Source organism: Arvicola amphibius, chromosome 8 (assembly GCF_903992535.2).
Source record: "Arvicola amphibius chromosome 8, mArvAmp1.2, whole genome shotgun sequence".
NCBI lineage: Eukaryota > Metazoa > Chordata > Mammalia > Rodentia > Cricetidae > Arvicola > Arvicola amphibius.
In genome coordinates, this window is record NC_052054.1 from 73,138,748 (window position 1) to 73,151,951 (window position 13,204).

Consider the following 13,204-nt stretch of genomic DNA (forward strand, 5'->3'; position numbering starts at 1 on the left):
GCGTGGCTCAGGAGTAAAGTACTTGACCCTCAGTTCCATCCTATATACAGCAAATCTCCGAGCCCTTTAGCTGCTTTCTCCTCTCCCACCCTGACCTTAGGCATCTACCACTCTGCCTCCACTTTATATGGACTTCCCTGTTCTGGGCATTGCACAGAAATGAAACATGCTCTGACCTCTGTCACTGCTTTTGAGACGCACTCTTCCTGCCATGTTTCTGCCTCTCTCACAGAGTAGATCTGAAAAGCCTTAAATGGGGCATGACCCAGGAGTTTCTAATGATCTGTTTGTCCCCAGAGCTGGTCAAGACTAGAACCCAAACCTACCAGCTGAGCAGCTCACAGCTTGAGCCCCAATATCACTGGTCCCAAGGGCTGGCCTGTAGGCACCCAAGTCACCCCTGCCCCTGCCCGCCCTGTCCCTGGCACCTTAAGGTTGTGCCCATCGAAGGGCAGGGAGCCGCTGACCAGCGTGTAGAGGATGACGCCCAGGCTCCAGATGTCCACCTCTGGCCCATCATACTTCTTGCCCTGGAACAGCTCTGGGGCGGCATACGGGGGGCTCCCACAGAACGTGTCCAGCTTCGACCCCAGCGTGAACTCATTGCTGAAGCCAAAGTCGGCGATTTTGATGTTGGCCTCGGCATCCAGCAACAGGTTCTCAGCCTGACAGGGAAGAGGAGGCCAGCGGATCAAGACAGAGGTTCACTATGAGCCTGGCTGACCTAACTGGCCCTGCTCCTGCCTCTGACTCCCCAAGGCTGGGATTACAGGCTGAGTCACCACATACAGTGTATGTGCACTTGTTAATACAGCCTGTGGTTCTGGCAACGCTAGGTTAGCGCTCTTCAGCCTGAGCTGTGCCCGCAGCCTGGTCACATTTTCTTTCCTGACATCTGAGGCACCACAGTCCAGCCTTCACCTTAGTTCTGATGGCCTTGGATGAGGCAGCCACCAGCAGGACCTGGGAAAACACTCTGGTCAATTCCAGTCTCCTCCACTAGGTGGCGAGCAACCTCCAGATTAATTATCTCCATCAACCTAGCAGGTGATGACGGCAAAGTGTCTGCCTCACAGAGCAAGCATCTAGTCTCAGACAGAACAAGTATCCAAAGCCATTCCACAGTGGGCTTCATGTCTTTGAAGACTACTTAAATGTCCCCAATGAGGCTTCCTTTTTTTGTTGTTGAGACAGGGTCTATGTGGTTCAAGGTGGCTTTGACCTCACTACATAGTCCAGGCTAGAGATCCACCACACCCAACTTCCCCCAGAGGGTTTTTTTTTTTTAAAGCTATTTTGAGACAGTTGAGTTGAGGCTGGCCTTAAACTCTGTTGATCCCCTTTTGCCCACTGTGGTCTGGGATTACAGGCTTACAGGCGTGCACCATACTAGGCTAGCCCCAGGGTTTCTGGTGTTGTTTTTTTTGATTATTATTATTATTGTATGCACATGACTGGGGAGTGGGATGGAAGGTGCACATGACCTATGGAGGTCAAAGGTTAACTGCAGGGTCAGTTCTCTCTCCTCCCACCACGTGAGTCCCTGGGGATTGATGGGGGGGAACAGCATCTTTATCCACTAAGCCACCTCTGGACCCTCCCCCAGGGCTCTGAAACAGTCTGGTCTTCAGACTTCAGAGTTTTTGTCTTTAAAGCCCTTAGTGCCCAGCCCAGCACATGGTAGGTGCTGACGAAGGGTGACCCAGACCGGCTTGCATGGAGTCTACCAAACTATCAGGTCTTAGATTTCTGTGTTCTTTGATTGGGAGTCTGAGGAAAAGCCAGAGAGGCTGCCAGGCTTGGCTGCAGCAGGAGGCTGGGCTGGGCCCTAGGGGTCGCTTTCCCATGCCCTGGTGCTGGTGCTGTGGCCTCTGTCACCCTAAGCTCCCAGACCCTGTGGAATTGACCTGGGCCTGATAGGCAAGTTCTCACAGATGCCAGTGGACAGAAGAAGGAACAATGTCAGAGGCACCTCAAGGCCCCGAAGGCTGAATACTGATACCTTATCTCACCCGCCCTTCCGAGACCAGCCCAGGACACTTGGTCCCAGTCCTCCCACCTCACAAAGGCCTGGGAAAGAACCCTGGGTACTGGGTGGCAGCCGGGGAGCGTGAGGCATGGCTGGCAGGGCTGGGGTGCCTGGTCACGGCGGGAGGGGCTTACCTTCAGATCCCTGTGTACAATGTTCTTCTGGTGACAGTAGTGCACGGCAGACACGATCTGTGGTAGAAGACAGTCGGCAGCGCGTGAAGCCACCACCGCGGCTGACCGCCACACCCGGTACACCCCCCTGGGGCCTCAGTCAGGCTCAAAGAACAGGAGGCCCAGGGAAACTCCAGCACCTGACACCTAAAATTCAGTCAGATCGCACGTGCACATGCACACACACACACGTCTATGGGACTAGGCCATGTCTGGAAACTCCCCAAGTGCCTCTGTCGGAAACAGGTGTGTGGGCCCAACTCACCCCAAAAAGGCGGCCCCTAAAGGAGGTCCTACCCTATACAAAGGGTGCTCTCACGCTGCACTCACGGGCCACACAGGCTGACATGCATGTATGTCTCACACCTGTACTGAATCTCTGCACCCTGAATCTGTCCCTCACATCTGCGCATCCTCTCACCCGGGCCGCACACTGCACACCCAGTCACCTGACTTCTGGTGTGTCCTCTCCCTCCATACACACTCCCAACCACCAATGTCCACACCCCGACTTGTGCCCTTCATGGAATCTTCCACACCAGGGCACTGCATGACACACCCAACACAGCACCTGCAGGTCCTGCTGCCCTGAAGCCCCGCTCCCACCCTGCCCTCCAACGCACGCAGCTATCACACACCCACACACACGCACCTCATAAAGGGCCCACAGACCTTTCTGTGTCTTCTATGAGATTGTGTGTGTGTGTCTCTGCACGCTCACACACATGTGAGTGCATGTGTGCATGCGTGTGGAGACCAGAGGTGGACATGGGGGTCTTCCTCGATTTACTGGGCAAAGGTGTCTCTCTGGCTGAACCCAGAGCTTGCCAATCAAGCTAGTGCAGTTCCCCAGCCACAGTGAGCCCGGCTGTCTCCTGAGCGCTGGGATGGAGGTTAGCTACCCTGCCCACCCATCCTGGCCACCCCACGGGTGTCAGGGAGCCAAACTCTGGTCTGTGGCTTGCTCAGCAGTGCTGCATCTGCTGAGCCAGCTCCCCAGCCTTTCTTTCGTGATAGGGTCTCACGCACCCCAGGCTAGCCTCAAGCTGACTGGCTGAGGATGACCTTGAGCTCCTGACCCCCATCCTGAGTGCTGGGACACCCCAGCTCAGCCATCCATATTCTGGCACTTTCCCCACCCTTCCGCCCTCACCCCAGGCCTCCAATCCACACACCTGTATACCCACACTCATCACTAGCATCCCTGTGTCCCCAACAGCTTCCTCACACCTGAGCCCCTGCACACTCCACCCCTGCGCACAGGCATCTGCAGAGTGCCCTACTCGGTCCTCACTCAGACCTTCTTCCCAGGAGCTGGGGTGGGTGGTGCCTTGTCTTACCTGTCGGAACTTGGCCCTGGCCTCCTTCTCCTTCATGCGGCCGTGCGACACGAGGTAGTCAAACACTTCTCCTGCAGATGAGGGGGAAGAGGGGTTAAGGCTGGAGCAAGATGGCATGAGGGTAGAGTGTGGGGGTACAGAGGGTCTGTGAGAGCAGGGTGTGGGGTGCAGGGGTGAGAGCAGGGTGTGAGATGCAGGGGTGAGAGCAGGGTGTGGGGTGCAGGGGTGTGGGAGCAGGGCGTGGGGGCGGGGCCTCACCTGCGCTGGCATATTCCATCACGAGGTACAGCGTCTTCTCTGTCTCTATCACCTCGAAGAGCTTTACTGGGAGGGGGAGGAGGAGCAGGCAGGGTTAGGTGAGAGTGGAAGGGCGGCCGTTCTCCCCACAGACCCCACAGCCACCTGCCAATCATCACACGCCCTCCCCCGGAACCCTCCATGCTCCCTACTTGTGGCCAGGTTTTCCATGCTGCTCAGCCTGCCTTTCTCTACATGACAGTTTCAGCTGTTGCCAGCAATCAGCAGTTAAGCAGTAAACACAGGTCAGTGCCACCTCCAGGGGAGCTGAAGTGTGTTCACCTCTGCCTAATGACACTGTACACGGCGGTTCACATACACCCGAATGTAATGTGTGAGTCTAGTGCAGTCATTACGACCCTGATATAGATCCGTACTCCAGAAGACGAAACACAGGCTCAGAGAAGCTAGGTCATTTGCCCGGAGTCACACAGGAATGACGGCGCCACAGCGACTGGGTCTCTATTACAGTCCCACTCTCCCTTCCCAAGGCCCCACAACGGCCAGCTTCTGGGCCAGCTCCGACATCTCCTCACCAATGTTAGGGTGGTTGAGTCCCTTCATGATTCGGACTTCTCTGAACAGCTGGGCAAGACCAGAAAAGAAAAACAGACAGTAGTGAGGGGTGGTGGCTTTGGGGATCCTTCCCCCCCAGGCGCGGTTAATTGCGCTAAGTCTGAGCTCTACAGCTCTACCAGCACGTTTCCCGCCCCATTCCCTTCCCTGGGCCTCACCTTCTGCAAGCTACTGGGGTTTAGCTGGGTTTTATCAATGATCTTGATAGCGACCTAGAGGTGGAAGAAGGTGGGAAAGTCAAGATCCCCCGGCTCAGATCACACAGCAAATCTGGGGCCAGCCTGGGCTACACGAGAGGCATGCAACATTATCTCAAATTTTCTGAAATAATGAATGTTAAAGTCTTAATGGAGCTGAGAATGGTGGTCCATGCCTATCACGCCAACAATGTGGAGGCAAGGGAGGGACCAGCCTGGTCTACATAGCAAGTTCCAGGCCAGGGGGACTGGAGAGGCGGTCAGCACAGTGACCGCTCCTGCAGAGGGCTCCGTGGACTTCAGTTCCCAGCACCCGCCTGGTGCTCACAACCATCAGTAACTCTAGTGACAAGGTCTAACATCATCTTCTGACCTCCTTGGACCCCCGCACTCTTGAAACACAAACAACACACAATTTAGATAAGTAAGTAAATAAATAAATTTTATATCAGGTGTGGTGGAATACTTGGAGGGCAGAGGCAGGGGGAAATCTCCGTGAGTTCTAGGCCAGCCAAGACTACACAGTGAGACCCTGTCTCAAAAAAGGAAAAAGATAAATAAAAAGTAAAAATTTAAATTTAAAATAAATATAATGGTGGGGGGAAGCAACCTCTGGAATGGAGTCTGCACCCACATATGGAGAACAGCCTGTGCTCGCGCCTCGGGGAGCGGGCCCCGTGCCCTTGCGGGATTCTCACACACGGATTTTTGAGAATTCTGTCAGGCACGTTCCATGCCAGCATTGAGACGATCATATGGTTCCTTTCATGTGTGAAAGTGACGGAGCACAGGAATAAATTGTGGAACGACAAAGAACTCGGCTTTCCTGGGAGGGGCCCAGCGCTGCCATCACATGCCTGGTACTAAGGCTTTTTCCTGATTCCATCCCCAATACTGTGTTTGAGATGCTTGGGGGGAAGGGGGTCAGAGGGCTCAGCAGGTAAAGGCATTTCCACCGATCCTGACAGCCTGGGGTGGGGGGGGAGAATGAGTTCCTTCAGCCTGTTCTCAGAGGTGGGGGAGGGGCGGGGGAAGGCATTCCTGAAGGGTGTCCTCAGACCTCTCTGGACAAATGTGCACTCACAAAACGGATAAATAAAATTAAAACTAAAAGGAGTTTTGACTTAAGCCTTGGTCAATCTAGAAAATCCTATCACAAAAAAGAAAAGGGTTTTAATTTGAATTTACACGGACAACCAGCCTGCTGGTCTGTTTCTTAGGATTTGCTTTGCTTCTTAAAAAGCCCCAATGAACTGGAATGAACTCTGTAGATGAGGCTGGCCTTCCAACTCATGGAGATCCGCCTGCCTCTGCCTCCTGAGTGCTGGGATTAAAGGCGTGTGCACCACTGCCTGGTTCTTAAGAGTTCTGGGTTGTATTGTTCATGTGGTCCTGGGCATCAAACCTGAGGCCCTGTACAAGCCAAGCAACTCCTCCGCGACTGAGCCACGCCCCAGCCCCTCACTGGGGGATTCTAGGCAGGGGCTCTACCACTGAGCCACACCCCAGCCCCTCACTGGGGGATTCTAGGCAGGGGCTCTACCACTGAGCCACACCCCAGCCCCTCACTGGGGGATTCTAGGCAGGGGCTCTACCACTGAGCCACACCCCCAGCCCCTCACACTCCAGCATTGGACGGAGTGGGAAACAGGACAGTGGATGCCAGTAGCTTGTCCCATTTTAGTGAAAGAACCTGTCACAAGGCAAACAGGTGAGGGGCAAAGATACCTGATGTCATGTCTGGTCCCTCCCTCTTACACACATATATACAACAAAGAAAGAAGACAACAAAAACATGCAAAACCCAAAGAGAAAGGCAGGCAGGCAAGAAACTTGTAACCCTCTTTTCCTACTGGGGCTGTTCTGGAAAAATCTGAGCAAGCTGGGGCTGGATGGACAGCTCAGTACTTAAGAGTACTTACTGCTCTCCAAACGACCATGTCTGTCCTAGCACCATGTCAGGAAGCTCATAAGGGTCTGTGGCTCCAGCTCCAGAAGATCTTACGCCCCCCCCTTTGGACACTGTGGGCTTGCGCGCGCGCGCGTGCGCGCGCGCGCACACACACACACACACACACACACACACACACACACACACACACAAAACTCAAAATAATATTAAAAGGCAGGCATGGCAAGCACATGCCTTTAATTCCAGCACTCAGGAGGCAGAGGTAGGCAGATCTTCGAGCTCACAACAAGTTCTAGGACTACATAGAAAAAACCCTATCTCAAAAAACAAAATGAAAAATAAAAACAATATTAAAAAGAATTTTAAACCGGGCAGTGGTGGTGCACACTTTTAATCCCAGCCTAGTGGAGCGTGCATTTAGTTCCACCACTCAGGAGGCAGAGGCTGGTGGCTCTCAGCTCTCCATGAGTTCAAGGCCGGCCTGGTTTATAGGGAGTTCCAGGGCAGCCAGGGCTATGCAGAGAGACCCTGTTTCCAAACAAAACAAAACCAACTTTAAATCAGAGCACGCGGGGGAATTCTCTACGGTACGAAGGACAAGCAGGACCAGCACAGACCTCACACCTCCTGAATCCCCTGCCCTGCCATCTGCCCTATGTCCCTCGGTCACCCACACTCACCTCCCGACCCGTCAGGATGTGCCGGGCCAGCTTGACTTTGGCGAAGTTGCCCTTCCCAATGGTCCTCAGCAGGCGGTAGTTGCCCACATGGGGTTGTTCCTCGGGACAGGAAGCAATAGAGTTCCGGCAACGGGCACCCAGGGATCGGCTGGACCAGGATGGTCCTTTGTCTGAGGAGCGGCCACTGCCCAAGGTGCCATGCTGTGGGTAGAGAAGCATGAGTTATCCCAGTCCACCCCACTACATAGCACCCGAGTGCCAGGGTGGGTGGCTCTCTGGAGCTCTGGCCAGTGTGCCCTCCTGCCCCTTTGCAAACTTGGGTCATAGGAAAACGATGCTCTTGGGGCCTCCCCTTTTCCACAAAGAGGTCTCCAGTAGGGCTGTGCTTGGATGGCGGAGAGCTTGCCTGGCAGGCATTACGCCCTAGGGTCTAACACTCTGGATTACAGGCTGAGTTCCAGGCTAGCCTGGGCTACCTCCATAGCAAGCTACTCCTTTGCTTTGTTGAGGCAAGCTCTTCCGAAGCCCAGGCTGGTTTTAAAGTGGTTATATAGCCGAGGGTAGCCTTGCCATCCCAGCCGCCTGCCTCCACTCAATGGCTGGGGTGACCATCATGAACCACCACCCTGGGCTACACATGGCCTCGTCTAAGGAAAAACCAAGTGCTGGGGAAGGATTTCAATGGTGGGTGGAGTGCTTGGTTCCCTAGCACAAGGCTCAGGGTTTTATGCCCAGCAGTGCACAAAATGGGAGCTTCTAAAGATCCCCACCCTCCCCTTCACACTCCTGCGACCACCAGCATCCTCAGACTACATTCTTCAAAACGCTGCTGACCTCAACCCCCAGTGAACATTGACCTCCATCCAGACACAACACCCCCTTTCTGGCCGGTACAAACCCCAAACACCCACTTCATCCGTCAACACCCCTGGCTCAGCCCCAAGTCTATTTTCCTTGGGGTGGAGAATGGGGAAGGTGGGAGAGGGTCTCACGTATGTCAGGCTGCCCCCCAACTTGCTATGTAGCCAAGGCTGACTTTGAATTCCTGATACTCAGCCTTGGCCCATCAAGTTCTGAGATTACAGGCCCGTAGTCACCACACCCGGCCTTCCAGCCCCTCAGTTCTACGTCCCACAAACATGTTCTTACCTCATTCCCAGCTGACCGTCCGGACATTTTTATGGTGGTCACCACACTACCCAATGCCCAGCTTTCCGTGGTTTGAAAATGTTACATTGAAAACTCTAGCAATGAGCTGGAGGGTGGTGGCACACACCTTAAATCCCAGCACTTGGGAGGCAGAGGCAGGTGGATCTCTATTTGGGGCCAGGCTGCCCTACAGAACAGGCTCCAAAGCTACACAGAGAAACCCTGTCTTGAACAACCAAACCAAAACAAACCAAACCTAAAGCCAACCAAATAACCCTCCAGCAACACATTTTTGCATTTTTCTTTGATTTTGTTGAGACAGGGCTTTAGGCAGTGCAGGCTGGCCTTGAACTTATCAAGTCAATGGAGGTGACCTTAAACTCACTGGAATGCATCTACTTCAACAGTGTTTGATCTCTTGTGGTATCCTATTTATTGACATATTCCCCCTCCCCCCTTTCTTTTTTTGGGTACTGGATCTCATTCTGTATCCCAAGCTGGGTTGAAACATGTAGCAATCCTCCTGCCTCTGCCTCCCAAGGGCTGGAAATACATGCATGTTGAACTTTATGTTGCAGTTGAGACAGGGTCTCCTGTAACCCAGGCTAGCCCTGAGCTCCAAATCCTCCTGCCTCAGCCTCCCAAATGCAGGGATTACCAGCCTGTGCCACCAAGCCCAGCTTGCACCTAATTAATTGACCCTCTTGATGATCCCACATGTGGACGTGAAGAGAGAAATCGACTTGGAATGGGTGAGATCCAGGGAGCTTCTGGGAGACAGGGTGGGGGCTGTTCACCATCCCTGCTGCCCCAGATTCTCCTGCAGACAACAGAACTCTCCATTCTGCCCACCTCTCTATGAAACATTGTTTCATCCTGACTGCCCTCCACCACCCCGGCTGAGAGGGATGAGCGCCCTGCCCTGCCATCTCCCACGCCATCAACTCCTCTGTCCCTCCCCAGCCTCTCCAATGAGGTGACCTGCTCGGGCCCAGCTGCCCTGTCCTGACTGGGAACCTCCAGGGACTGGGCCTTGCTTTCTTGGCCAGATCTCTCTCCGTGTTGTCCTCACAGCTGAAGGAAAACAGGACACAGGACACGGAGGAAGGGAGAAGGCTGGACAGCCAGAGAGCTGAAGCTTGGGCTCCTCTGGCAGGGAAGCTGTGCCAGGCCTACAGCAGCAACCAGCATTTCACAAGCATGGACAGCCCATGAATCATCGTCCCATTTTACAGTCAGGGGAAACTGAGGCCTGGAGAGGGGATCTGAACCCAGTCATTTTGCCAAAGTGACATCTTTTTACATGTGTTACATTACACGGACCCATACTTCTACACCAGTTCTTGTCTTTGGCTCATTCTCAGGTACTAGAGAAGCGCTCCTCCATGGAGCCATACCCCAGCCCCTCACTGGGGGATTCTAGGCAGGGGCTCCATCGTTGCATTATATCCCTAGTACCCCTTCTCTTGTATGTTGTATTGTGTGCAGGTGTGCTCCCCTGTGGAGGTCAGAGGTCAGCTTTGGGCCTCTTCCTCTGTTACTCTCCACACTAGTTTTTGAAACACTTCTTTAAAAAAAAAAAAAAAAACTGTTTTTATTGAACTATATATTTTTCTTCCTCCCCTCCCTACCTCTCCCCTATCTTTCTACCCTCTCCCATGATCCCCACGCTCCCAATTTACTCAGGAAACCTTGTCTTTTTATACTTTCCATGTAGATTAGATCCATGTATGCCTCTCTTAGGGTGTTCTTTGTTGTCTAGGTTCTCTGGGATTGTGAATTGTAGGCTTGTTTTTCTTTGCTTTATGTCTAAAAGCCACTTATGAGTGAATACATATTATATTTTTCTTTCTGGGTCTGGGTTACCACACTCAATATGATGTTTTCTGGATCCATCCATTTGCCTGCAAATTTCAAGATATCATTATTTTTTTCTGCTGTGTAGTACTCCATTGTGAAAATGTACCACATTTTCCTTATTCATTTTTCAGTTGAGGGGCATTTAGGTTGTTTCCAGGTTCTGGTTATGACAAACAATGCTGCTATGAACATAGCTGAGCACATGTCCTTGTGGTACGATTAAGCATCCTTTGGGTATAGACCCAAAAGGAAACACTCCTTCTTCATCGAGTCTAGAGACTTGACTGGCTGGCCAGCAAGTGCCTAGTTTCAGCTCATCTCTATGCCCCAACCCCCACCCAGTGCTGGGGTGACAGGCATGTTCCGCCATGCCCGGCTTTTACGTGGGTACTGAAATCCGAACTCAGGTCCTCGTTTTCGCCCAGTAAGCACTTTACCATGCAAGCCACCTCCCCATCCCTCCCTCCAACTCTCATTTTAATCTTAATTTTGAGATAAGGTCTCGCAGACTTGAAATCCTCCTGCCTCGGTTTCCCAAGTAGCTGAGCTTACTGGTTACTCCACCATGCCTAGGAACATGGTTTTTACCAGGAGGATGATTCCATTGGTCAAGGCTTGTGCAGACAGGAACCTCATCCACACTCAGTCCCCAGCGGAGCCCAGTGAGGAAGGTTCCTGCGCTCACAGTCTAGGGAGCAACAGCAGCTGGGATGGGCTAGGGGCCAGCCACCGTCACCCATCTTCCTCACAACAGGCAAGAGGACGATGCCCACCAGGTCTGTTGGTCATCTCCAAAAGTAGGGAAGCAGAGCCATCAGATTTTAAATGCTAGAGCTGTCTGAACAACGTATTGAGTTCAAGGCCAGCCTGGACAACTCAGGGAGCTCCTGCCTCAGGAATAGTGAAAGAGCTGAGGTAATTCAGCAGTTAATTGGGGGGGGGGGAGACTGGGGGTGTGGCTTGGTGGTAGAGCCCTTGATTACCCTCAGCACTGTACTGTGGATGTGGTAGGCAGAGGCCCTTCCAGTAAAAAAAAAAAAAAAAAAAAAGACTACCCCAGGCCAGGTGGTTCCGAATTCCACCCCTGGTGCCCTCCACACGTCCCCGCTCATGCCACTGGCACCCCAGCTTCACCGTGGGTCCAGTCACAATGAGCACCCTCAAACCCAGACTCAAGCTTCCCTAAGGCTCAGGCAGGGAGAGTGCCGTGCTCAAGGGCACAGGGCCAGTGGGTGAGCAGGCTGGTGAGCTCCAGGTTCCTGAGTGCTGAGCCTCCCAGATCTCCCTGACGCCAGAGGTGGCTCTCAGCCCCCCCTCACCTCCAAGGGGCAGGCGGGTGGTGGAGATGGAAGATAAGGTCTCTGATCCCTGCTGAGCCAACAGCCTGGAGAAGCATCCTTGTTGGATGTTGCCAGGGGCCTCACACACAGGAAGGCATTCCATTGAAAGCTGCAGGGACCCCTGCCAGAGAGTAGCTGGAAACCCGCCGGGGGTCAGAGGCAGGAGCTAAAACTGGCTAAGGCCCAGTGCCCCAACACTGTGTTGCTAGGGAGATATGGAAACTGGCCCCTGGTCTGCGAGCCCTAGAACTTGGGGTAGAAGAGTATGCCCATATGTGGCTGTCACCACAGTCACCAGGTAACATCAGACTATAGAAAGAGATGGGTGTCACTTCAGCCAAGACAGTCATAAGTCATCCCTCCAGAATGGAACCAGGGACGGAACCACCCATTCAAGTATCCCCCACTAGGTGCCAACAATCTCAGGAATGCAGGAAAGAGGAAGGCCCGGCCGCTATCGTACAGATTTGGAAATCAAGGCTCAGGGAGGTGAGGTCACTGGCCTGAGGTCACACAGCAATGAGATGTGAATCTGAGTCTATTTGAATAATTAAGGTACGTGAGGAAGTCCTGGCCTGGGAGGTGCCGCCATCAACCCACTGACAGGGAAACTGAGGCTGAAGCAGGCTCAACGAGCTTCCCTGACAACTAAGGACAGCTGGAGTTTGAGAACGCGCCGCCTCCTGACTCAGATCCACAGCCATGCCAACAGCCGTGAGCGCCGCCTATGTACCAGCCTTCACCCACATGTCTCTGGTAATTCACTGCGGGACTCAAGTCCTTACTCCCACCCCCCAACACAATACACTTCCCAAGGCAGGAATCAGGGGGGGGGGGGAGCCAGGAGCCTGAAGACACAATGCAGACTGGCCCTGGCCCGTGGAGGCAGCATTTGAACCCAAGAACCGGGAAGCAAGTACCTCTCTGGAATGACTGGGGAACCAAGGTGGGTGGGGCTGGCTGAAACCGCCAACTTGAAACTTGGGCCAATAGGGGAGAGGGACAAAGGGAAGTATTCCTGACTGGTATCAGAGACACTTGTACTCAGGAGGCAGAGGCAGGCGGATCTCTGTGAGTTCAAGGCCAGCCTGGTCTAGGAGTGAGTTCCAGGACAGCCAGGCCTACAGTATGAGACCCTGACTCAAAACAAGTGTCTGACTGGGCTCTGGCAGTGAGAGGTTGACAGAGGAACCCACATCCCAGCGGGAAAGCATTGATGAGTTGGTTTTGAGGGCTCTGGAAAGCTGTCATGAATTATGGGAAATGCGGAGGGGAGGCGTGCTGTGAGGGAAGGAAGTCCTGGGATGGAAGACAGGGAACAGCCAAGAGTCCCAGAACCAGACACCCTGGGCTCAGTAAACTTCCAGAAGTCGGGGCTAAGGGTCCAGCATGAGGAAGTCAAAGGCATGGACAGAGCAACCTCAGGGAGGAAGGCTTAGAGCCTGGGGTCCAGTCCAAAGTCTAGGGGTGCAGACCTGGGGGCAGGAAGCGGAGGAGAAAAGCCTAATAAGGAAAGGGGGAGGGCTCCAGTGAGCTGGAGGCATGGAAGCGGGTGAGGAGGGGTCGTGAGGCTGGGAGACTCGGCTGGAGCTTGCCTGCAAGCTGAGGCGGCCGGGAGTCAGCCTGGTCCAGGGCCTGGAAACCCAAGCCC

At 53.7% G+C, this 13,204-nt stretch overlaps 1 protein-coding gene across 2 annotated transcripts in view; it reads right to left on the minus strand.

Annotated features, from left to right (window-relative positions):
- Nucleotides 1–13,204, minus strand: part of Mark4 (microtubule affinity regulating kinase 4) — a 30,713-nt gene that overhangs the window by 16,498 nt on the left and 1,011 nt on the right. For both annotated transcript variants that reach the window (XM_038340042.1, XM_038340043.1), the window contains exons 2-8: nt 7,205–7,405; nt 4,574–4,627; nt 4,376–4,424; nt 3,801–3,866; nt 3,543–3,613; nt 2,164–2,220; nt 429–665 (exon numbers count right to left, since the gene is read on the minus strand). In XM_038340042.1, the coding sequence (XP_038195970.1) occupies nt 429–665; nt 2,164–2,220; nt 3,543–3,613; nt 3,801–3,866; nt 4,376–4,424; nt 4,574–4,627; nt 7,205–7,405 (735 nt within the window). The remainder of the gene's footprint in view (nt 1–428; nt 666–2,163; nt 2,221–3,542; nt 3,614–3,800; nt 3,867–4,375; nt 4,425–4,573; nt 4,628–7,204; nt 7,406–13,204) is intronic.